Raw genomic sequence first — 27,623 nt, forward strand, 5'->3', positions numbered from 1 at the left:
AATTCGAATGGTTCTGTAAGTTATGATCGTCCTCCACTCGGATTCATGTAGATTTCTCGTAGTACTACATTTGCTGAGTTAGAGTTAATTTTGTATGAAGAAATTGGTATGGATAGGAATAATGTTAAATTGAATATATTCTTTAAATACATAACATTTAATTTTGGCCAAAGGAATGAGATGTTGTTGGCAATTTAAAAGGATCGTGATATGAAATTTTTTTTAAATTCGGTGAATGGATATGTGTCGATTGATATTTTTGTCGAAGCGGAGAAAGTTCTGCAAGATGCTGTACCAGATGACTCAGCTGTTGGTGATTGGGGAACGTATATGTCTATGATAAACCAAGATTTGCCGAGCTTACCAGTAGTAACTCAAGAAATGGGGCAGTTTGGTATTAATGAAGATTATGCAGGTCTATCGTCGTATGCAAGCCCATCATCATATGCAGGTCCATCGTCGTATGCAGGCCCATCATCATATTCAGGTCCGACTGTATATTCAGGTTCATCGGATTATGCATGTCCATCGGATTATGTGGATTCATCTGAATGCAATGATGAAGATGCCGACTTCGAAGTTGATAGTTTGTTGAACACTGCGCAAGCTGACTCAGAACCAGATGAGGTCGAAGTAGAAGACCAGATTCACCAGAATAATGAAGATGATGGTGACGTAAGTATACCTGTTATGATGGATGTTCTTGGTGAGAATGCACAATAGCAATTTGATTTGAACATGCCTGTCGTGCCTGACAGAATGACCATATATCCGGTCATTCCATTTTTTAGCACAACACATCCAGAAGTCCCTACTGACTCGATTGATATCCCTACTTGTAGGTGGGGTAATTTTTATGACTCTAACACTGGAGAGCTCGCCAACGGAATGCTGTTTAAAAGTGTCTATGAGTGCATATGGACTAAAACTGTCTTTTAAAAGTTGCATAGGGGTAAAATTGTTCGAAAATCTGCCTGAGAACTAAAAGTAAGCAATTTCGTAAGTTATTGGATCTAAACAAAAATAGACATAGTTATCGGACTAAAATTAAAATTAGGCATACTTAGTGGACTAAAATAATATTTTTCTCTATTTTTTTTATAGGATGGTATTTACTCATTTCCCATAATAAGAAGGGTAAATTGCATTTAACCCTAAAATAAAATTACTTAAAAGTATTATTAATATAACAAAAAAAGATTAGTATTTGCATTGTCACAAATCGTTGTTGTGACTGAATATTTATTTTTTGGGATAGTTACGCTCCATTGAGATTTAATGTAATTACACATAGACCCTTTGTGATTTGAAAAATTACATTTAGCATCTCATAGGTTTGCTTTCAATTAATAAATAATAGTTCAAAAGTAATTTTTCTATTAAAAACATGTGGATATATTAAAATACATATTTAATAGAATTTGTTACATATAAATAAATACCTAACAAATTATATAAAAAAAAATTATTATTTATTTAATATTAAATAATCATTTAATACGATTCTCGAAATAATTCCGTCTAAAAAGTTTCAATAAATCATGCACTCACCACTATTAATTATTAATTAATTGAAGAGAGAAACATTATGGGCCCACATATATGGAATTGTGGTTGCCTGGTTGGTATGCCGTCTTAAGTAGATCAAATGTGAAGCTGTGTCGTTTTAGGTGAACCTTAAAAGTTTGGCAAAATTATACCGTACTTCCCTTTTTTATAAATTTGATGTAATTTTATGTAAATTTTTTGTATTTTAAAAAATTATATCTAACGTTATTGAGGTTTGTTTCTATTTAATAAATATATTTCTCAATTAATAAAAATTATCGAATCTATTGATAATATTAAATAATTAAATAAAAAATTATATTTATCTTTAATAGATTTATTATTAACTTATTACAAGTGTAATAAATCTTTTTCTAATCAAATTACTCTTATTCATCTTCACACATTAATGCATGTGAGGAATTATATCTTTCACCCTTATGAGGGTTGTTTGGTGAGAAAAGATTTATTTAACCTGCAATAATTTAGTAATAAGTCGATCGAGAGCAATTATAGGTTTTCATTCAACTTTTTTGCTAATATCAACAAATTAGATGAATTTGAATGAACTGGAGATCTATTTGTTAGAGAAAAACAAACATCAGGAATACTAAATATAATTTTTCAAATCAGAAAAAATCGACGTGTAATTACATCAAATTTTAGGAATGTATTATTTATTAATTGATGATGGTACTCCTATTATTATTGATAATTACCATTCACCCTCTTGAAGTTTGGAGACGTGTCATTTTGTACCCCCAACACTTTCAAAACTAGCAATCATCTTCCCTCTCACTGGGGGCCATTAGATTCGATAACAAATAAATAAATAAATTGTAACGAGCTCTTTTAAAATTTAGCATAATTATGAATATTTTTTTATTTTTGAAAAAAAATATATTACTCCTGTTTTTAATAGTTGTCCAACAGCTAGTTCAATTCGTTATTTTTCTTTTGGTTTCTATCAATGTTTTGTGATGAATTGACTAAAATTTCTTTGTAAACTATGAATTATAATGTTTTATATTTTTCAAAATTTTCTAGAAAACTTTTATGGACTTTTTTTTAACAATTTTTCAAACTCATCCACCTCATCATTTTTTTTTTTTTACAATTTTTAAAATTTTCTTAGTAAAAACATACAAGGGAAAACTGGCAACTTCAGACCTCTATCCAAAGATTAATATAATTTAATCAAGTATTAGGAAGATATTGGTAATTTGTCAAATAACAAGGAGATATTTATAATTATGCCAAATACGTGCAAATCGCACGGTCTAGTAGATATGGACTATTGTTCAGAATTTGAGCCAAAGCGTATGCGGGCTTTAAGAAGAGAACATGCAAAAAAGAATATTAGTACTCCAACGCGCAAGTTAGTACGGAATATTTGATAAAATAGAACGAAAGAGATAAATGAACATAAATATAATAGCAATATTGTGAGAGAATTGGTGAACCATATAAGAATGATTGATAAAGTGCTCAAAAATTGCTTAGAAATTGCCTGGAGAGCATCCCCTCAAAAGGAGATCTGACCTGTACTTATAGAGGGAGTGTCCCAGTCTGCAGAGAGTCTAGCCTATTCCTGAGAATTTCATGGAGGTTGGTTAGAGAGGGGATATGTCATCCCTTAGCTACGGATGGATATGTCTGGTGGAAGCCATCCTTATCTAGGATACTTCACATTTAGTAGGAGTCTTTCTTATTTAGGAGTCTGTCCACATTTACATGAGCTAACCTGGTTCAAGGTGGATGTTGGCACTAAGATCACACGTCTAGCTAGACATCTCATTAAAGTGCGGGTTTGCCATGTGTTCAAGCCCTTTGGAACAAACGTCTTCTTGGCCCCTGCTTGTGATGGGTCTGTGGGAGGTACTGACCCGTTCTCCTTCTTCCTGGTTAGGCAGTAGGCTGGGCTGCCCTAGGCACCCACATCATTCAGTCCTCCCTTCTAAGGAGGATGATGCCTGCCGATTCCTTCTTAGAGTAAGAGGTCTCTGTGGTTGGGGGAGTTCCCCCTCATCCTTCTACCAGGTCCTCCTCAACTTGGCCTCTCTTCTTTTTTCCTGACGAAGTCTTCAGCTTGGGACCTCGCGCTTGCTTTCTTATCGACCTTGATTTGATGGCTAGGGCTAACTGCCCCCCTCCCCCCCCCCCCCCCCCCCCCCCCTCTGCTCACTCGCTTTAACTGGAGACAATTACTAAGGTTGGAGGTGGACTATAACCTCAACCTTCACACTTTCCTTCTTTCTCCCATGACTTGGAGAGAGAGAGAGAAACAACTTTAGATCCTTCGAGGTTTTCACTCTTGTAAGTTTTTCTCGCTATCTTCTCCTTCTTTTTTGTTTTCTTGCTTCTTCACATCCTTCCCTCTTCTCCCTTCTTTTACTTGTATTTTTAAATTCTCATGTCGTCTTTAGATGAATCTGTAAGATTTGTGAAGGAGGTACCACGATCCCTCTAAAGCCCCTTCTAGGAGGACGGGGCGTAGTCCGTCCACCTACACTAGTGGTCGGAGGTGGAGCCTGAGACAGGCCTCCGTGGCCGCTTGTTGTTTATTGGATGAGCCTTTTGATGATAAGGAGGGGGTGGGGGGAAATGAGGCAAAGGAAGATTCTTCTTCGATCGAGGAGGAGGAAGGTCGAGCGAAGCGGGGGAGGGGGGTGCTGGCCAGTCCGTAGTGGACTAAGCTCCTACCTAACTTAAACTCTCTGGGGTTTGCCAATTAATGGGGGACTTTGGGATTCCACCCCTAATTGTTTAAGTTTCTTATCCTCCCAGCTTAGGCTGGCCTCCACTTCCCCATTCCCTCTTCTTATGATGAGGTCGCTCGTTTTATCTAAGTTCCCTTAAATCAGTTGGCTCCAAATTCTTTCCACTTGATGGTTGGGTTCTCCACAATTTTAGAGTTTAACAATACCCCTGTTATCGCTAGGATCTTCTCCTGAACCTTTAAGCTAAAACGCTCTTACCTTAGGGTTTTTCATTTTTCCCCTCGCTAGGGGTGCGTTTCCTCCCAGCCCCTAGTCATCCCTACCGCTGGAAGGGGAGTTTCTTCTTTGTCTTGCCTCCCCAACCTTGGGCCTTCCCCCACAAATGTATATATGACCCTTCCCTTGTTGTCCCTTTTTCTTTGTCTGACAAGACAACTGCCTTCTCCCTTTTCTAGAGGAGTTGAATGAAAGACATTATGGCTATAGAGGCTTAATTGATAGAGAGGCTTTTAGGACGTTTTGGGTTGAATCCTCGAGTTGAGTCTCTTGGGGAACCCTTGGGTATCTTTATTGTCTTTAGTTTTATTCTTTCATTTTTCTTGTATTTTGTTTATATGAGGTGTTGATTGCTGTTATTTTGTTCTTTTTGGCAGAAGACATAATGTTTTAGCAAATTGATACAAATCAAGTTTTTGAGAGTCCGAGGGCTCATGCAGCTGCTACTCCTCATCCCACCAGGTCTTCTAAGGGGATCCCGGTCTCTAGTGATTAAAGGGGGAAACGACCTATTGTCATGACTCTAAGGGCATTCTCCAAGCGCGCCAAGGTCAGATCTATGGGTGCCCCTCCAACCAGCTCTACACACCCGATTGCCTCACCGACTCCTCCTCTTCGGGGTTTAGGGAGCACTTCCTTCAAGCCCCATCGCTTTTCTTCTAAGAGTTTGTACACTCGCCAGTTGGTTGATCAAGAGAGGGATAGGGAGTCCTCCCTAGCTATAGAAATTTTGAGGGGGACACTTACCCTAGGGGATAATGCCTCCTATCTCCAGTGCCCAAGAAAGAACTTGATAGGATGTATCCTATAGGCTAGCCAAGGTGAGTGGCTTCAACTGTGCTTCATTTATTATCTTTATTTTCCTTACTCTAACCTCCATCCTTTTTATCACAAGTGGTTGCCTTAGAGTTATTTAATTTTTTATTACAAAAAAAAGAAAATTTATATTAATATAATTTTTTTAAATATATTAATAATAATATAACGAGTCGCGATTTTGAATCGCGACTCGATTTAAAATTTTTTTTTTTAAAAAAAGTGGAATCCCGACTTGAATTCGGTATTCCAAATCCCAACTTGGAGTCAGTATTTGGAATACCGACTCCAAGTGCAATTTTTTTTTGTTTTTCCATCAAATTTTATTAATTAATTATATAATTTTATTTAATAATGTATAATTAATATATTAAAGTTTAAAAAATTATAATATTAAAATTGTATTAATATAAAAAATTATAATTAAGTGTACAACTATAATACGTATATTTTTTTGTACAGTTGTAAAAAATACAATGAAATATACAATTATTCTTGACAATTCAATACTAGTACATTTGATTGTGTAGAAGAATTTCTTTGTTAGGATTGTTGCCTTGCACGCGTTTGCGCCAATCCATCTCGTTGTGAATAATTTATAAAATTATATTATTGGCTATTTTATGATTTTGGCTATTTATATTAATGTTCAATTAAACATCACATTTGATATAAAAATGGTATAATTGGTTAATTAAATTATTAAATTTGTTATATTTAACCACATGCGTAATTCTATGTATTGTTGTTTAATTACATTATATAGTAATGATAAATTGATAGAAAAAATCATAGAAATATTCCAAAAATTCTTCTACAGAATCAGATGTGTCGGTATTGGTTTGTCAAGAGTAATTGTATATTTCATTGTATTATTTACAACTGTACAAAAAATATACATTATTACATTTGTACAATTAATTATAATTTTTTAAAATTAATATAATTTTAATTAATTATATATAATTAGCAGCCGTGTTGACTGCATCTGCCCAAAACATCTTTGGTAGTCCGCTCTTCAATCGCATGCATCTCGCACGCTCATTCAGTGTTCTGTTCATCCTCTCAGCAACGCCATTTTGCTGAGGTGTCCCCGGGATTGTTTTCTGCATTCGGATTCCATGGTCGGCGCAGTAATTCTTGATACCTTCACTGTTGTACTCGCCACCGTTATCCGATCTGAGACATTTCACTTGTAGACCTGTCTCATTTTCTACTAGTGCCCTCCATCTCCTGAATGTATCAAAGGCATCAGATTTTCTTTTTAAGAAATACACCCATACCTTTCTAGTGGAGTCATCGACGAATGTCATGTAGTACGTTGATCCACCAAGAGATGACACTGGTGCTGGCCCCCACAAATCGGTGTGAACAAGCTCCAACTTTTCTTTCCTCGGAGTTCTTCCTGTGGTCAAGAAGCTCACCCGCTTCTGCTTTCCGAACACGCAGTGTTCACAATGACCCACCTCCACCGATTTTAACTCGGGCAACCGTCCTTTCAACTTCAGCACGTTCATTCCTTTCTCGCTCATGTGGCCCAAGCGATTGTGCCACAGGTTAGCCTGCGATACAGTTCCTGCAAAGGGGATGTTTGAACTGGATCCTCCCGCCATGTAGAGCGTTCCCGACTTTAGTCCTCGTGCCAAAGTCATTGCTCCCGACTAATCTTCCACTTTGCGTCTCCAAACGTCGTGTGGAATTCATCACTGTCCAGTTGTCCGACTGAGATCAAGTTCCTCTTTAGTCCTGGTATATGTCTCACATCATGTAGGATCCAGCATGACCCATTCGTTGATTTGATCCGCACATCTCCATTTCCTACAATCTTGAGGGGTTTGTTATCTGTAAGATAAACTAAGCCAAAATCACCTGAGGTGTATGGCTCCATGATGTCTTTGTTGCTGCATGAGTGGAATGAGGCCCCTGAATTCACGATCCAATCATTGGAAGAACTGCTCACACTCAACAAGAGTGCATCCGTGATCTCTTCCGTCGCGGCATTCGCTGTCCAGCCCTCCTTTTCCCTTTTTGGCGCCCGGCATTCGCTTTTCATGTGTCCGGGCTTCTCGCAGTTCCAACACACTATCTCCTTCTTGCCCTTGTTCTTCCCCCTGGACCTTGATCTTCCAAGGTATTTACCCTGTGTGTCAGGTCTCCCTCTGGACTCTGTATGTAGTGCAAAGCCAGATGATCCACCCGTTTGCTTTCTACGGGTTTCCTCATTCAACATCATGCCCCTGATGTTGTCGAACTTCATCTTCTCCTTCCCAGATGAAGTGCTCACCGAAGTAACAACCACATCCCAACTGTCAGGTAAAGATGAGAGCAAAATTAATGCTTTTACCTCATCGTCAAGCATGATATCCACAGACGCCAGCTGTGTCGTGAGTTGGTTGAAGTCATTGAGGTGATCGGCCACCGACTTCCTCTCCTCCATCTGCAACCTGAATAGTTTCTTCATCAGCATGACCTTGTTCATTGCTGAGGGTTTCTCGTACATATTGGCCAGAGTCTGCAGGACTTCCTTCGTGCTCTTCGCTCCCTTCACATGATAGGCGACATTCCGAGAGAGCGACAGGATTATTGCGCTCATCACCTTCCGATCGAGCACCTTCCATTCTTCATCACTCGTCTTCTCGGGCTTCTCTGCAAGTGGTCCATACAGGTCCTTCCCGTACAGGTAGGCCTCCATCTGCATATGCCAAAATCCAAAGTCGGAACCATTGAACCGTTCGACTGGAATCTTTCCCTCCATCTTAACTCCTTGAACCTGGCTCTAATACCAGTTGTTAGAAACTGGACCGGGTCAAGATGGACAACAACTGGAATATGAAAGAGATAAAAGACACACAAATTTGTTAACCCAATTTGGATATAAATCCTATGTCTGGGGGCGATACCAAGCCAGGAGAAAACACTTAAAGAGGAGGAAAACTGAGGAGTACAACACACACACACACCTGTATGTAAGTCTTCACCACACGTGAAAGACAACACTCACTCTCGTCTCAACTCTTTCTTTTCTCTTTCGACTACACAGAAAACTTATATGTTTTTCTCATTACTCTGCACTACAAAACAATGCCAACAAGAGTATTTATAGCCACAACATGAAGTCATCCTTGATTTCTTCAACATGAAGTCATCATGAAGTCATCCTTGACTTCTTCAACATGAAGTCATCCTTGACTTATTCAACATGTAAGCAATATTCACACCTTAACACTTTTGCCTATCCTCCTGCACTTATTACCGAGACCCCCATCCCCCATGGAATCAGGTAACTTAGACTACTTCATTCTCAGGTTATCTTTTATGAAATTTTCCTAACTTGCTTGTCAGTTTCAAGGAAAATTTGTTGATGAGGACCTTGATCAAATCTTGGGGGTGGTTAAGGCGGAAGCAAGGAGCCCTCCACCTCAAGCTACCCTATCTGCTCTTGTTGGGGAGGATGCCCCAAGAGGAGATCCTCCACAGCTGATTGTGGAGGATGCTCCCATCCCCTAATAAGAGCCTGCCGCCCAAGAGACCCCAACCCCGTCTAACCAAGTTGCTGAAAAGAAGACTTCGAGTATGGGGTAGTTGGTTGATGTATGCAAAACAATATTTCTTCTTTCTTTTCTTAGAAGGTTTTACCCCAATACGGGGTGGCGATGAAACAATTTTATTTTATTTTGGTTTTCTTGAATGCTTGTTTTCTTTCCTTTTCATTGGCTAGGTTTTAGCCAGGAAAAATGCTTTAATCAATTTTGCTTTCACCTATTGATGTTTGGGACTTGCCGCCTATTGTTGCTTATCGTGTTGCTTGCATACTTACTTATGTTTAGGCTGATGGCTTGCTATTTATGCTTCGACTTGGAGCGTTGTTGTCATGTATGAACAGGGAGTATATGCATAACCATTTGGGGACAATGGTTCCACTTTTTCTGTTCTTTTTCTTGCCCCTTTGAACCTGTTTTTTCAACTACAATTCATCTTAAAAAACACTTTTAGTTTCACGTTAATTTTTGGAGGATAAAATTATTCCTTCAAAAGAAGGGGGCATGAGGGTTTTCTGATGGGATCACGTTGTCCCTTGTTAAGGATGTTTGTGTTTTTCTCTATAGGACTTCTTCCAGATAAATTTGAGCCTCACCCTAAGATTTTACATCGAATATGTAAAAATTCCTTGCCTTTTCTTCTGGGGGATGTCTTATTGATCTTTTGCCCAAGATGTTGTTCTGGAGTATCGAGTGTTCAAGAAAGATATCCCTCTGGGGGGCATTGAGTTTTTTGAGAAAGTTGAGGATCTATACGTTGTGCAAGAACTACCAAACCCAGATAAAATTCAAAGAGAAGGAGGGCAAATAATTCTTAATTAGTGGATAATTACTTGTTTTGAGGCTGTGTTTGGAAGGGGTGATTTGAATTTGAAAAATAAATTTGGAAAAATGACTTCAAACATTTTTATATTAGATGAACTTGAAATATATCAACATATTTATTACAAAATATACTTCAAAATGGGAATTTAAGAACTTGAAATTTTTTGTAATATTGAATTATCTAAACAAGTTCTGACATATTTATATATTACTATAAATTTGAAATTCTTAGTATCAAATCCATCGATCCAAATGCAATATAAAAGAATTGATGAGATAATTATATGTAGGTTCTATTCCTTGACCCTGTTGTTTGGGCTGATGGGTACAGACGTAGGAATTTCAAACTCCAAATAACAATCTTTTTATATTTGGTTGGATGATTCCATATTTAAAAGGATTTCAAATCTTTCAATTATTAATTTAAATAAAATTTGATAAAATATTTATGAATTTTAATTTTTTTTTATCATATCATAATCATTTGATGAATATGAATCATTTGAAAGTATTTATTTCAATTCAAATTATTCCATCTAAATATACCTTTAAATTAGGGCTCGTCCCAGTATAAGAATTTTAGTTATTGCTAATTTGTATATACGAAATTGTGTAAGTTATATTGGATTGACTGTCAAATCTCTAATAACAAATTATCTAAATTTGTGTGAATAATTTTAAATTATTAATGGGCATCAAATGCTTCAAATTTGTACTTAATTTTAAATTATATTATGTTGAATATTGATGAATTTAAAATTTATTTAATATTAGTGTCACATAAAATCATTTTTCTTAATTCTTTTTTTCAAATTCAAATTATCTACCAATCCATATTATGAAATCACTATTATTTAAATATATAAAAATATAAGCATATAAATATGAAATATTCTATTAGGCATGGTGATAGGCACACTCACAAAGTGTCGACAGTCCAGCCCAAACCAAGAAGAGAGATCCGCAAACCAGCCCGGTACTTGGATTAAGCAGGAGTCCATACACAACTTTCACAAAGTTAGCCCACATTTGATGTTATCAGATTATTAGTTATGTTTGCTTGTTAACTATTTCCTTTTCCAAAAAAATCTTAAGCATTGTGGGATGAAAACACGTGTAGAGAGATCCCTTGTTGAGAGCACTAACAGTATGTAGTTATGGTGAGAATTGGGGGAGAATGAACGGAGAAATCAAATTGAAAACATAAATTTGTTTTCCTGACAGTCCAATTTCATTATCTCTTCCGGCGAATCTTGTCGCCGATTGTTCTAATTCTGTCGAACAGATTAAGGGCTTAACATTTGGTGTTTTCATTGCCTTCTCGTCCGCGCTCATCATGCAGACTCGTTCCCAGTCCGATCTCCAAGAGCTTCAGGAATCGGTCGCTGCTCTCTCGGCTTTGGTTCAGGACCTTAAGACGACTATGGACGCTCGTCACGATTCCACTGTGGCTGCGATTTCTACTCTCCAACGCCGATCCTCTTCTCCCCACCATCGTTAATGGTTCCTTCTTCGCCCCCTCTTCCTTCAGAGGTTGCCCCTGAAGCCGAACCCCTTCCTTCTCCGCCGAAAATTCACTTGCAACTGTTTGATGGTTCCAATCCTTTGGATTGGTTGTTTCATGCTGATCAGTTTTTTGCTTGCGCCGTTGCCCCGAAGCTTCACCGTCGTCGCGTTTCTTGTTATATGAGTGGTGATGCTCTCACGTGGTTCCCATGGATGCATAACAATGGGCTTCTCTCGACTTGGCCGGAGTTTGTTTCTGCATTGGAGCTTCGTTTTGGGCCGTCTTCGTATGAGAATCATCGCCAAGCCTTATTTAAGCTCCGTCAATCGGGTTCCATTGTTGACTACCAACGTGAGTTTGAGCAACTCTGCAATCGGGTTGTGGGTCTCTCCCCTAAGATTGTTTTCTATCGGGTCTCTTGCCCGAGTTCCAGCGCGAAATGGCCATTCTTCAGCCACGTTCCATTTCGCAAGCTATTGGGCTTGCTAAACTCTTGGAGTCTAAGTTCAACGATCGCCCTTTTCTGGGTCGCGCCATTCCGGCGCCCTCGCCCCTTCCCCGGACTATGGCCCCTTTTGTTGTTGCGCCAGTTTCTACTGTGCCACGTTCTGCCCCACCGGCGCTTCCCATTAAGCGCTTATCACCGACGGAAATGCAGGCTCGTCGTGCCAAAGGCCTTTGTTTCAATTGCGATGAGAAGTTTTACTCGGGTCACCGTTGCCGCCCAAAGCAATTTTTATTGCTCCTCGCTGATAAGGATGCTCCTCCTGCTTCCTCCGCTTCTTCAGATTGTCTCGGCGATGATTGCTCGTCTCCGTTATCGAGTGACACTCCTCCCCCTCTGCCGGTTTCTCTGTTATCGTCGTCTTCTCCGGCCCCTTCGCATTTTCACCTCTCTGCTGATGCGGTTTTGGGCCCGCAATCCCCTCGTACGCTGCGCCTAACAGCGTACATTTAGGGTTGCCAGTGTCGGTTCTCGTTGACTCCGGTAGCTTGCATAACATACTGCAACCTCGCATTGCCCAGTTATTGGACTTGAAAGTGCATCCTCTTCTTCCTTTTTCAGTTTTGGTTGGTAATGGGGCCTCCATTGGTTGCTCTGGTGTTTGTTCCGATTTGCCGATTCAATTGCACCAGCACGCCTTCCGTATTTCCTTCTATCTTCTGCCGGTGCACGGTGCGGATGTCGTTCTTGGAGTTCAGTGGTTGCGTACTTTGGGCCCATTTGTTTATGATTTTTCGATTCCTTCAATGTAGTTCTACTACGATGGTTCATTGGTTGTTTTGGTTGGGGATTCGTTTGTGTCGGTCTCCTTGGCGTCCTTCCCTCAGTTCATGCGTTTACTTGCTCATCGTTCGGTAGCCTCAGTCCACGCAGTGTCCATATTACCTGTTTATGTAACTATTTTTGCTGAAATCAGTATTTTGTGTGAAATTCTGATAAAAGATAAGTCAAATTTTTTTGAAAAGAGTGTAAATATAATTTTAAATTTTTTTAAAATAAAATTATAATCTCATATTTTTAAAACGAATGTAAATATAATCACGCTTTGATTTGAGTATATATTAAGCTTACATGCTGTCTTAACGAGTACAGCACAGCTGCACAGGCTTGCTAATGCTCCACTTCCACAAAAATTCAGACACTACTCTCATCAATCAACTGTCAGTAATCAGTATCTAGTACAGGTACCTCTGCTCCCTCTTTAATCACTGGTTCATAGTCAAATCCAACAAAGAAAAAGGGCACTTCCTAAAATGGGGGAATTACGCTTTGATAACGCTGTCTCCCTCCTTTTCTTTTTGCTTTGATTGGATGCACTTCTTACCTAATCAAATACATTCAAATTCTATAATTCATTCTATATATTAATAATTATATTTAAATTTTATTTAATATGAAATTATATTTTTCTTCAAAAAAATTTAAAATTGTACTTAAACTCTCTCAAAAATTTTCATTATACCTAATCCCGTTTTGTCGGAGTTTGAACAAAAAATATTACATAAGTTATTAACTTTGTCCCTTATTTAAAATTCGGGAAAAGTATTATTTTAGTCTGCTAAGTATGCCTAATTTTAATTTTAAATCCGATAACTATGTTCATTTTTGTTTGGATCCAGTAACTTACGAAATTGCTTACTTTTAGTCCTCTAACAGATTTTCAGACAATTTTACCTCTATGCAACTTTTGAAAGGCAATTTTAGTCCATATGCACTCATAGGGGTAAAATTGTCCGAAAATCTGTCAGATGACTAAAAGTAAGCAATTTCGTAAGTTACTGGATCTAAACAAAAATGGACATAGTTATCGAACTAAAATTAAAATTAGGCATACTTAGCGGACTAGAATAATACTTTTTCCTTAAAATTCTCATGTATATGTTTGTATTTATAGAGGAATTAATATATAATATATCGAGAGAGAGTTATTTGCAGTTAGACCCCTTCTGAAAATGCGAAATTACACGTTTTCTTAAAAAAAAATTGAAATTACACTTAAACTCCCTTCGAAAATTCTCCATTTACACCTGATCTATGGACGAAAAATATTGTTGTCCGTTAAAATAATTACATAAATTTTCAATGTTGCTCCTTATTTAATATTTTCATATATATTTTTTTTACTTATAACGGGATAAACGCAATATCTATACTATTATAAAAGAAACCTTTCTGGCATACCAATTTTTTAATCCAAATTTACCCTTTATTTCATTTCTTCTCTTTAAAAAAATTGATCAAATTAGTAATTTTAATATTTTTTAATAATCTCACAATTATATTTTTATCCTCTTAATTACCCACTGCTCCACATTTTTTTCATATTTATTATAATTTATAATTTATAATTATAATTTATTAATTTCATAAATTCTTTTTTCTTATCATCACATGAAGATTTTTTTATATACTCACAGGAACCGCATGCAACAATAAATAGAATATATATGTATATATATAAAGTGAGGTTAACACCATTGTATTTTTTTCCTTATAAGTGCAGAATTATTATATGGGAATATATAATAATAAGTAAAATTAAAAATTTATGCAATATTTTTGCTTAGTTAGTATTTTTTTTTTCAAACCTAACAAAAAGAGGTCATGTGTAAATAATAAATTTTTGGAGGGAGTATATACATAATTTTGGAATTTCATCAAAAAAAAAAAAGTACAAATTTGTATTTTTAGAGGGATATAAGTATAATTAATCATATATATATATATGAAATGAAATTGAGATGGTTACATTTTTATTGTATTTATTGTAATTAATATTTTTATTTTATTAAAGTTTATAATTTATACATGTATATCAAAATTTGTTATTATTTTAATTAGAACCTCACAAGCAAAAATTATTCAATAACTTTTTCGAATGCATTAATTGTGAATATATATTTTACTTGAATTATAAATTAAAAATTAAAACTTTGTATAATATATATTATATTAATACTGATAATTTTATTTAAATACAAAAATAAATACTAATATATCTTCTTTTATCTTAATTAAGAATAAAATTAAACAAAATGGAGTAAATTTAATTTATGACTGCAGGTAATTGATGGAATTGATTTTTTACGGGATGTGATTGAGTAGTTAAGTTATTTAATAGGACAAACCATATAACAATATCTTCTTTTATGCCAACTCTAATTCTTATATTGTTGTAATTTTAAATTATTTCATAATACGTTATCAGCACGAAAACTTTATATTTTCAAGAATAGTCCACCTAATTATTAAAGAAATCTTTGTAGTAAGATTTGATTTTCGAAGGCATTTCTCCAAAGTGACATATCGAGTTAAATACTTTATTACTTATATGACTCGTCATTTCATAGTATTATTATGCGAACACGTTAATTTTTGATATATTATATGAATGTACTATCTACGTATTCATCAATTTTTAATATACTGATCTTCATAACATTAGATGTTATATAACTTGTTTTGTTGATTTTATGATCGTACAATTATATCGAACCTTGCAAAACTTAACTTTGTGACCCTTGACATTACAGAGAAGAATTATTTATCTTAGGTATTAAATGTTGAAATTCATTTAGATGCAAAAATGGTCTTGGAAACAATATCAAAGAAGGTAATGAAGCATCTAATCAAGATGGGGCCAAAATTATGATTTTCCTTCATTACTTTAGAATAAAAAATTGAGTATCTTACCGTAAAAGACCAATTTGTTCTTGGGAATAACTTGGAAAAAAAAGGTATGACCACCAGAAAGTCGTCATTCTTTCAAAAGTTCGCTATGACTAGATGGATTTGGGATTGCATGATATTAAAACCTTTAAGTGAGTATAATTATGCGATATTTAGAATCAGTTCTCAATTGAAATTGTGTGGAGAAAAATCACGGTTGGTGATAGTTAGACAAAATATTTTCCACCTTCGATACATCTAATATGCTCCTGCAGCAACAAAATTGTGAAAAAGGTTTTACGAAATATTCTGAGATAATTCTTTGTTGTGGTGGTAAAGGTCATTTGTAGAGAATTTATGTTGTCGTTGTGGTGGCAAAGGTCATTGGTCACGTCCTGTCGTACGTCAAAGTATCTTGTTGACCTTTACCACGTATCGATAAAAAAGAAAAAAAAGAAAGAAAGAAGACTGAATCAAATTTTGTTGATGACGGAAGTGATGGATATATTTGATATGACTCATTTAGACGTTGCCGATTTATTTGCTTATCCAAATGGGAGAATTGACCACTTGACTGGTGATGGAAGTGTTGACAAATAATTTTCTTATTTCTTCTTTAGTATTATGAATTTAGTATCCGATATGTTTTCTACGATAATGAAGAACTTATTTATAATATTGTTTCTCATTAATAGCATATTCTGATATCGATTTTACATTTCTGCCATAGTTTTAATAAAAAATGAGTATCCATTTTGTTAGTATCAATGTCAATAGTGAAGATATGTATCTCGTTGCTAGTGCCACAACTAACACTACTTAAAAATTAAAAGTACTTTTCTTATTTAGTAATGCAAGATGCCAATGTTCATACTATATTTGGAAGTGCAAAATTAATTGCGGGTTCCGAAAGTGTTAATGTATTGCTACCTGGTAGAACACAATTTTATATTGATGATGCATTCTGTTCCAATAAGTCCCAAAGAAATCGTCTAAACTTTAAGAATATCCTTTGTAATAGATATCTTATTGAGACAACAAATGAAGATAATATCGAGATCTCTATATTACAGGTGCGATCTTGGGAAAGAAATGCATATTTGAAAAATTACTGGTATTTTTTTTAATTTGTACTACACATATATGAGTACAACTAAAAAAACCATACTCTCGTAAACCAAAAGTTTACAAATCATAATAAGTTTGTTATTTGGCATGTTAGGTCATTCCGAATCAATCATGATGTGGAGAATAATTGAGAATTCATGTCAAGATAAATTGAACACCCGCCATATTCTTCAATCCAGTGATTTCTTATGTTCTGTTTGTTCTCAAGGAAAGTTAATTATGTTATCACCACCAACAAAATTAGAAAATGAATTTGTCCCTTTTTTTGGACATATACAAGGCGATATTTGTAAATTGATTTAAAATAAATTAGTAGAGGGGTGGATGTAGCCAAGTGGATCAAGGCAGTGGATTGTGAATCCACCATGCGCGGGTTCAATTCCTGTTGTTTGCTCGTTTCTAAAAAAAGAAAAGAATTTTTTTTAGTGAATGTATCACAGCTTACACCTATTTTTTTTTTGTTTTTTTTTTTTGTAAAGACAAAGAAAGAAATTCGATAATCTACAGAGAAACCCCTCTTCCAAGTGATAAGATAAGAGCCATTTCCACTATCTTTCTTGGATTCCAGATCAAGATGAATTGATTTCTATCTAAGTCTATTTAGATGTATAGCTATCAGATCGCGACTTCATGTACCAAATATTTCTATATCGCCGCATCCGATATTTTTGTTACGGCAGTGTAATAGAGAATGACTGTAAGAAAGAGACTTTCATTTCCAGTCTTTTATTTTTTTATTGAATTTAACGAAAAAAATAGAAAATTCTCTCTCTTTCTAAGAGATCCACATGCCATGAGGACCATTTTGATATTTCATGGTTTTAATTAAATGGTCAACTAGATGGTCACATGTGTCCTTGTTATCATCTCGCAACATGGCGTTTGAGATATTGCTTGCTCAATTAATTCGATTACGAGCATATTTCTTTGATGAAGAAAATACGTCTTGATAATGCTGGTGAATTCACTTCTCAAACTTTCCACGACTATTGTATGTCTATTAGAATTTATGTTGAACATCTTGTATTACATGTTCATACACAGAATGGTCTTGTAAATAATTCATTCAGCGTCTACAATTAATTGCAAGACCGTTACTCATGAGACACAAACTTTCCGATTCTTGTTGGTGACATGTAATTTTGCTTGCAATAATACTAATTCGCATTAGACCAACAAGTTATCATGAGTCATCTCTCCTATAATTGAGTTTTGCTCAGGAACCTAATATTTTTCATTTAAGAATTTATGGGGAAGCAATATATGTTCCAATTGCTTGACCATAGCGAACTAAGATGGGTCCTTAAAGGAGGATGAGAATTGATGTTGGATTTAAGTCTCCATCCATAGTAAAGTAACTTGAACCATTGACAGGAGATTTATTTACAACTCGATTTGTCGATTGTCATTTTGATGAATTAGTTTTTTCAACATTAGGAGGATGATAGTAAGCAGCTGAAAGAAAAAATAGTTGGAATGAATTATCATTACCTAATCTTGATCCTCGTACTAATCAAAGTGAATTGGAAGTTCAAAAGATGATTCATTGGCAGAATTTAGCTAATCAACTGCCAGATTCATCTACTGACCCAACAAGAGTAACTAAATCTCATATTCTAGTTGCTAATGCTTCGATAAAAATTGATGTCCGTATTGGATAAGCTAATATTGCAAATAAGTCTAAACGCCTAAAGCGATAAAGGCTATATATTGCTTAAAAACCCCTGAAAAGAAAAGAAGTTACAAATCAAGATGGCAAATTAAGAATACAACTTCAAAAGAGTTTCCAACATAATTACTATGTCAGTTCCAGAAGAAACTCTGGTATTTGGAATTCATGAAAATGAAGAGATCTCAATAAATTATATCCTAAATGGAATACACTGGACCGAAATGAAGTCATCATCGATGATATTTTGCATATAATATATTGCTCAATGTAATAAACGATAATGAGGATCATGAACCAAAGTCTGCTCAGAAATGCAAGCAAAGAAATGATTGGCCAAAATGGAAAGACGCATTTGAGACAGAATTAGACTTGCTTACACAAGGAAAGGTTTTTTGGACTTGTAGCATGTACACCTGAAGATATAAAGACCAGTGCGATATAAACGAGTATTTGTGCGAGAATGACATGAGCAAGGTGAAATTGTAAGATATAAAACAAGACTTGTTGCTCAAGATTTTTCTTAAAGACCCGGTATCGATTATGAAATGACTTACTCTCCTGTAGTGGATGTAACTACTTTTCAATACTTAATTAGTCTGGTAGTGAAAGAATGACCCAATTGGTAGTGAAACTCCCAAGAGGATTTCATTTGCTCGAAGCATACAATTCACATTCTTGATAACATTATATTATCGAATTAAATAAATCCTTCTCTGGGTTGAAGCAATCTGGACAAATGTGGCATAATCGTTTGAGTAAATTTATTAAAAGAAGGATATAGAAATGATCCCATTTGTCCATGTATTTTGATGAGATGATCTGAAAATGAATTTGGTATACAGTTTATGTCGATGACTTAAATATTATTAGAACTCCAAAAGAGTTTCTAAAGGCTATATATTGCTTAAAGAAATAATTTGAAATGAAATATTTAGAAAGAACAAAATATTGCCTTCCATTACAAGTTGAACATTTAAATAATAGAATCTTTGAGCATCTAAGAAGCTTATATTATGAAGGTGCTAAAGCGATTCTATAAGGAGAAATCGCATCTATTAAGCACCCTAATGGTGGTAAGATCATTGGATGTGAATAATGACCCTTTTAGGCCTCGATAAAATGATGAAGAATTGCTTGATTTTGAAGTACAATACCTTAGTGCAATTGGAGTATTAATGTATCTTGCTAATTATATAAGATTTGATATAATATTTGCTATCAATTTATTAGCAAGATATAGTTCTTTACCCACTCGAAAAAACACTGGAATGGGATTAGCATATACTTTGTTATCTTAGAGGTAGGATGACTATCAGGTTATTTTATTTAAAGGTACCAAATTCCGATCTAATTGGTATGTAGATGTTGGATTTTTTGTCTGATCCTCATAATGGCCGATCGCAAATAGGATATTTATTTACATGTGTGGTGGTACAATAATTTTATGGTGATTTAAGAAACAAATAATAACAACCTTATCATCGACCATGTAGAAATTATAGCAACTAATGAGGTAAGTTAAGAATGTGTTTGGTTGAGATCCATGATTCAACACATCCGAGAGACTTGCAGATTATCATTTGGAAATATTATCTCGATGATCTTATATGAAGATAATGCAACATGTATTGCTCAATCAAAAAAAGGGTACATCAAAGTGGATAGAGCGAAACTTATTTCACAAAATATTTTCTCCACTCATGATCTTCAAAAGAATGGTGGTATTGATGTTCAACAAATCCGTTCAAGTGACAATCTAGCATATTTGTTCACCAAGGCACTTCTCACTGCAATATTTGAGAAGATAGTCCATAATATTGGCGTTTCGTCTCAAAGATCTCGACTGATACTTTTAATGAGGCGGAGTCCATACGCACTACGCTCTTTTTCCCTTGACCATGTTTTTTTCACTAGGTTTTCCTGGTAAAGTTTTTAATGAGGCAACATATAATCGTGTATTAAACAATAATGTGCTCTTTTCCCTTCACTAAGTTTTTGTCCCTCAAGGTTTTTCTTAATAAGGTTTTAACGAGGCATATTCTTAATTGATGAACATCCGAGGGGGAGTGTTGTGAATTTAGAAGTTGTGGATATTCATCTTCATCCCCCATACTCTTATATTTCCTCATATTCGTCAGATTTAAATCTATAATTTTAGAGTCACGAGGCCTCCAACTTCATCATTGAGCTAGCCATCGACATATTAAGTGAAAAAAAAAATGTTTGTAATTTCATCACTAAATTGTTATTTTATATTTGTCATTAATTATTCATAATGATAGCTATATTTATAATTTTTATTGTGTATAATATAAACAAGATGACTTTTATATAATCTTTATCACTAATAAAATTGTAAAAGTAATTACTATGACAACAGAAATTCTTGTTCCCTTGATTAACTTTAAACCCTTACTATAATTTTAGAATTTTACTCATTTAGATTCATGTGGTAGGATGTGATTATCTCTCTATGCATGTGATTGTCTTTTTAAGATGAAGCTACCTCCTCTTGATGATTCATCTTTCACTAAAAATAAATAATTCCCTAAATTATAAATTATTATAATTTAAAAATTATGATAAATTAATATTACTTATTTTTATTAAACAATTTTAATACAAAAATTTAAATTTTAACTATAATTGATAAAAAGTTACTATGCTGTTACCTATATTCAAAATATTTATCATAGTTTTTTTAAATATGATTAATGTTTTAGCCTCGTTTCACTATTAAAAAAAATTAAGTTTTCACTATATTATAAACGACCACGACTTAAAAATCATGGTAAATTAATAAAATTAACCACATTGAAATAAGACCAAAGAAAAAATTTAAATTTTTACCACGATTAATCAAAATTCACTATGATTTTTAGCCATAACCAAAATATTTGTCATGATTTTAACGATGACTAATGTTTTGGTCACACTTGCAGAAACAACAGTTAATGCCCATTGCGAAATCATGGTTAATTTGTATTTACCATGATTTTCTTCTTTTAATTATAATAGTTAACCGTAGCGAATTATTTTTTTTTAATATTTGCAGAAACAATGACTAATAATCATTAATGCACAATTGCCATAATTATTTATTTTTAATCGTAATTAACATAGCAAAAGATATATTTTTTTCTAGTGTTCGTTTTTTGTTTCTGGAATTTGTTGGGGGAAATGATTTTATTATTAATTTTCTGTACTATTTTCTTAACACAATTGCAATTTCAATCTTTTTCTCACCGAAGTTTGCCTTTCTCGTCTGAAAAAATGCATGCGCAACTCACTTGACCTTAAAAATGTAAGGTAGTATTCTTATTCGCTCATTTTTGTTAGCATTTTGTCTTTTAACTTTTTAGATTAGTATAAAATTGGGTCTTGTATCTTTTTAATTTTCATGATTTCAGTCTTTTTTTCCGTCAGAGATCAGCTTATCCTTCTCCCCGATAGATGTGAACTCAGGTTAAAAAAAGACTAAAATTATAAAAATTAAAGAGATATCGGACCAAAATACTACTCTAAAAATTAAAAAACGCCAAATAACCTAAATTAAGTATCAAAAATAAATTTAAGCATTCTTTTAAATCAGATTTATTTTCTATTTTAATTAATATATATACATTATGTAAATATAATAAATGGTGTAATTTTTATATATATTAAATAAAATAGAAGCATAAAAAATTCAATCTGAAACGCTCTTTAAAAGAAAAATTTATATTTTGGGTTCGGCCAAATCAAATCAATTCCCAACATAAGTATCATACACTTAGAATATGAGTGACAACTTTTTTTGATCTGTATACAATAAATATACTAATTTGACATATAATTAATTCAAATATTATGAAACTCGATTCGAATTAGAATTTTCTCTTTAAATGGGGACACCAGCCCTGCTTTCCCATCACCACAACTTTCACTAAAACTTTTATCGCCATGGATCTTGAGAAAGTTTTTCACATGAAAGGAGGGCTTGGAGACAACAGCTATGCCAACAATTCTTCACTTCAGGTCTCTTTCTCTCTCATCTCATCTCTCTCTCTCTCTCTCTCATTAATTTTTTGGTTTCTTGACAGAAAAAGGTTGCTGATATGGTTAAACACATAACCCTGGAAGCCATAGAAGAAATGTTTACGGCAACAAGGCCGAAGAGCTTAGGCATAGCTGATCTGGGCTGTTCATCCGGGCCCAACACGCTGTCGAACGTTAAAGAACTTGTGGATGCTGTTGAAAACACCAATCGGAAAATCCAGCAGCCGAGGCCCGAATTCCGGGTTTATCTGAATGATCTCCCGACAAATGATTTCAACACTGTTTTCCAGGCCTTGCCCGATTTTTACAGGGAGCTGAGGAAAGGGAGAAACGACGGGGGCCCGGCTGTATATATCGCTGGTTGTCCAGGCACATTCTATGGCAGGCTCTTTCCGGACAATAGCTTGAACTTTGTCTATTCCTCCAACAGCCTGCACTGGCTGTCCAAGGTCAGTACTAGTTATAATCTTTCTTCATTTACATATGTGATATATGTCTAGCTTAAGTCTATAATTGTTTGAGAAAGCTGAGGTTATTGTAGGATAATAAGCTTTAAAAGTTGTCTCACTTTGTTATGTTTTCATTAGTTTACACTTAAAAAAAACTACTATTGACTATACTTTTAACAGTTATGAGCTAATATGTAGTAAATAATTGTTATTGACCACGATTAAATAAAATTGATGTAAAAATATGGATTTTCTCACCAAAAGAAAAGTTATTTGTCATGGCTAAGAGCCATGCTAAAATTATTTGCGATGGCAATTATTTTAGCCACCCTCGCAGATATTACGGCCAACAACCATTGTACGGCCGTGGTCAATTACTGTTTGCTACGACTATTTGATTAAAATGTTGATTTTTTGGTAGTGTTAATATTTATATTTGTGTATTTATTATGAATAAAAATTAAGGTTAATTACACTAAAACCCTATTTGAAAATACAAAATTACACTTTTTCCAAACAAAAATCGAAATTACACTTACACTCTTTATGAAAATTCATCGTTTATACATAATTCCCTTTTATTAAGTTTGGACAAAAAAAACTGACATTAGTAAAAATAATTACATAATTTTCAGCTTTACTCCCTATTTAACATACTCATATACATTTTTGTAATTATAAAAAGATATATGTAATATATACATATATATATATATATGGAAAAGGTTAACATTATTACATTTTCTCCTTATAAGTACGAAATTAATATTACACGGAAATATTAAACAAGGGGTAAAAATGAAAATTTATGTATTTTTTTTTTTCCTAATGTCAGCATTTTTGTCTCAACTCTAACGAATAGGGATTGGTATAATCAATGAATTTTTGAAGAGGGTGCAAGTTTAATTTGGAAACTTCTTTAAGAGAAAGAGTAATTTCACATTTTCAAAAGAAATTTGAGTGTAATTAATCCTAAAAATTTATTACACTTTTATAAGTTATTCTCATTTTATCATCCAAGGGCCATAGTTCTACATTTGGAGGTTTTGGAAAACGCCAAACACCTATAATTATAGGACTAAAAATTGCAATAAAACTGTTTCTCGGAGAAGTCAAACCACAAATGTTGTAACTCTCATCCGTGTACCTTTTTGTGTATCTTACATAGATCTTGTGATAAATTATTTAATTAACTTTATATATGTACCTGTTGAGATTATTTAGAACACAAATTACACGATCATTCACAAGTAGAGATTTCTCATGGAATTGTTGCAAAGTGCTGGAATTGGGGCAGGTTCCTTCAGGGATTTATGACGAGCAGGGCGTGTCGATAAACAAAAAGAGCATATACATATCTGAGAGGAGCCCGTCAGGGGTACCGGAAGCATTCCTCAGACAGTTCCAGGAGGACTTGTCATTTTTCCTGAAGTCGAGGTCTGAGGAGGTTGTCAGTGGAGGGAAGATGGTGCTGCTGTTGTTGGGAAGGAGTGGCCCATACCATGTCGACAGGAACAGTTACATCTACTGGGAAATGCTCTATCAGTCTTTAGCCACCCTTGTTAGTCAGGTATAACCTACAAGATTATTACTATATGTATATATGGAAGAAATTTTGACTCAAACTCCAATTGTACAAGTTAAGAGTCACACACTGAGAGGGGTTTTTTGGTTAAGTTTATCATAGTTATAATTATTTTATTATTGTTTAAAAAAAATTATAAATATCCCTTTGGTATTAAAGATCGTCTAACAAATATTATATCATGATAACTCATTGTAGGGAGGTATTTGTTAGATGATCGTTAATTCCAAAAGGGGTATTTTTAATTTTTTAAACAACGAGTAGGTATTTGTACGGAAAATCGCATTTTTGGTCCCCAAATATTAGGTTCTTTTTCAATTTAGTCCAATTTGTTATGATTTTCTCACATTGCATTCCATTGAAAATTTTCTCAATATTGGTCCTCACGTACATTTTTCACCAATAATTGACAAAAACTATTGAGAAATGCTAATGGCTCCATTAATTAAGGACAAAAAGTAATTGTGAGGACTAAAATTGAGAAAATTTTCAACTTATAGGATGTAATATGAAAAAATCATAACAGATGAAACTAAATTGAGAAACGACTTAATACATGGGATTAGAAATGCATCTTTTTACTATTTTTAATTAAGTCTGAATTATATTATCATACCCCCAAGACAGAATAAAGGTATCAAGCCTTATTCAGGGCTTGATGGATTACTTATGAGTCGTTATTTATTATAATAAACCATAGATAAAGGTGGATAATTGGAGGCGCAATCCACCTTTATTATCAGGGAGTTTAAACGTCCCTTCAAAATATATGTGAAAATAATTTAATATTTACATTTATATTAATAAGCTGCAGAAATTAGTAGGGAGTTGATTATAATTTTTTGTTTAAATCAGCCTAATTTAAGTTAAACTAAAGATATTTTTTTTGATAGTAAAATATTACAAACAACTCTTAAATTAGATGAAAAATAAATACAGATCAAGATATACGTATAGTCCTATAAAATTGTTATAAAGTATTCAAACTCACATCATTAATATGACAACGTTGGATGCTTACTAATTGATCTTCAACCAAAGCTAACTTCCCAAATCTTTTGTAGGGTGAAATAGAAGAGGAAAAGTTGGAGTGTTATGAGGTGAACTTTTATGCGCCATCAAAAGAAGAGTTGGAAGAAGAAGTAAGAAAGGAGGGTTCTTTCAAAGTGGAGATGATTGACAAGTTTGAACAAGGGATTGATATTGGTAGTGATGGGGATAAGTATTCAAGCTACGGACAGGCAGTGGCCAAGACAGTGAGGTCCATTCAAGAATCAATGATTGCACACCACTTTGGAGAGGGTGTTTTGGACAAGCTGTTCCACCAATATGCTCGATTGGCTGATCAAGAAATGGCCAAACAGGGACTTGCCTCCACCCACATTGTTCTTGTTCTTACAAGACTGTGAGGGGGAGATGACACGTGGTGCACTATGGGGCTAGACCATCTTAGCTTTTGTTTGGTTCAATAAGAGAAAATGGAAAGTGTGAGGGAAAAAGAAAGAGGGACAATAATACTTTTTTCTTTAATATAAATTGATTTGATAGGCGAATTATATTTTATAGTCCTACAAAATAGGGATTTAATATATTTAGTTTTTTATTTTATGATATTTTTAAAATAGTCAAAAAAGTCAAAAAAAACTCGACACATACAGTTCTCAATTTTACGAAATTTATTGAATTAAATGTGTCGAGTTTTCTTAATTTTGAAACCATTTTGAAAATTCCATAAAGCATGGGATTAAATGTGTCGAGTTTTTCTAATTTAATATTATTTTGAAAATTTCGTAAAGTAGAGGACTAAATATATTTAACCCTTTTAATAATTTACCAATAATTATCGTTGTTCTCTATGGAGGAAAAATAAATTGCACTATTGAAGGGAAATATCATCCTAACAAGGAAAAAAGAATATCTACCTCAAAGGGAAGTTTGTAGTCAAACCTACCAAATCATCGTAATATGGTAGATTACTGAAATACCCCAAGCAAACAAATCGTAGCCATGTAATAGGGGTAGGTAAGGGACAAAATGGTACTTCACCTTCACCTATCCAATATAACGTAACTTTTATGTAGTAGTATAAATACGCGCCTTCATTTGAGATGAAAAAAGATGATGGAATCACTTGTATCAAATTCTAGTGAAAGCGTGTTGAATCGCACCTCTATAAAATAAATTTAGTCGATCTGGCTTTTTGACGACATCATTCTCGTTATATATTTACTAGAAATTGAACAAGTTAGCATTGAAATATTTAAATGATTGAAAAAATAAATTAAACTTGAAAGTTTATTAATTAAATATGCAGCAAACAAGAAGAAGAATGAAATATTTTTAGATGCGAATATCAAAATAAAAATTAGGCAATATTAGTTAATAAAAAAAATAAATAGGTATTGTTTTTGTCTTTGTTAGCATAGTTATGTTTTCACTTTTCTATCCAATTTTATTTTCAGTTGCAATTATTTGCTCATCAAATATAATATTTTTTTTTAATAAGAACTAGACAATCTCTTACTAAAAGTCTTATAATTATATAGGAAAATTGTTGTTTTAGTTCTATAACTTGGGACAGATGGCGTTTTTTCTCCTGAATGAATTGATTTTGACAATATAGTTTTAGAATTTTAATTTTTTTAAATTTTAGTCCTTTCCCAACTAATTTCTCTAGAACATTGCATGCGACTTGCACATGATCCAATTACATTACAATCTTAGTCCTATAAATTAATTTGTGCAACACTCTTAAGTTACAGGAACAAAACTGCAATTTAGTTAGGATCATGTGCAAAGCACTTGTAATTCTTGTGTAACAAAAAATGTCACAATTTTAAAGTTAAAAGTAAAAGATTAAAGTTGTCAAAATTTTAAAATTAAAGGACTAAATTGCAAAAACCAATATATGCAGAACTAAAAATGTCACACCATTTAAATTACAAAACTAAAAAATTGTATTTTTTCTAATAATAATGTCTTTCATACCTTCCCTTCAAAGTACAAAGAAGAGATTAATATTTACGATGGAAATTGGAAATTCATATAAGGAAGTCAGCAACTAAATCTCTAATATACCCTCCATTGAAAAATAATAATGGGTAATTCATAAATAAATAATTCCGCATATTGTCACATAATTGTGGATCGAATTAATTTTAGCAGCTGAAATATGTCGATTCATGTATCCGATTTGACTTGTCTACTAGCCCATGCTTTGATTGGATCACGAATTCTCTCGTTATCTGGAAGATCATCTCACAAACTTCTTCAAGATTCCCCCACGTTGGATCTTATTTGAAATCTTGTGCAAACCATGAACATACCTTGCTCGCCTTAGTGGATT

The 27,623-nt window shown here is 33.9% G+C and overlaps 1 protein-coding gene and 1 long non-coding RNA gene across 2 annotated transcripts; both read left to right on the forward strand.

Annotated features, from left to right (window-relative positions):
* LOC110012168 lies at positions 8,574-9,272 on the forward strand. Its single transcript, XR_002287326.1, has 2 exons — positions 8,574-8,640; positions 8,703-9,272. It is a non-coding gene; the product is annotated as an uncharacterized LOC110012168 (long non-coding RNA).
* LOC105165767 (salicylate carboxymethyltransferase) lies at positions 22,073-25,763 on the forward strand. Its single transcript, XM_011084892.2, has 4 exons — positions 22,073-22,222; positions 22,288-22,692; positions 23,990-24,262; positions 25,342-25,763. Exons 1-4 carry the CDS (start codon positions 22,148-22,150, stop codon positions 25,684-25,686), a joined length of 1,098 nt encoding a protein of 365 aa, XP_011083194.1. The 5' UTR covers positions 22,073-22,147; the 3' UTR covers positions 25,687-25,763.

Source organism: Sesamum indicum, linkage group LG6, assembly GCF_000512975.1.
Source record: "Sesamum indicum cultivar Zhongzhi No. 13 linkage group LG6, S_indicum_v1.0, whole genome shotgun sequence".
NCBI classification, from domain to species: Eukaryota; Viridiplantae; Streptophyta; class Magnoliopsida; order Lamiales; family Pedaliaceae; genus Sesamum; species Sesamum indicum.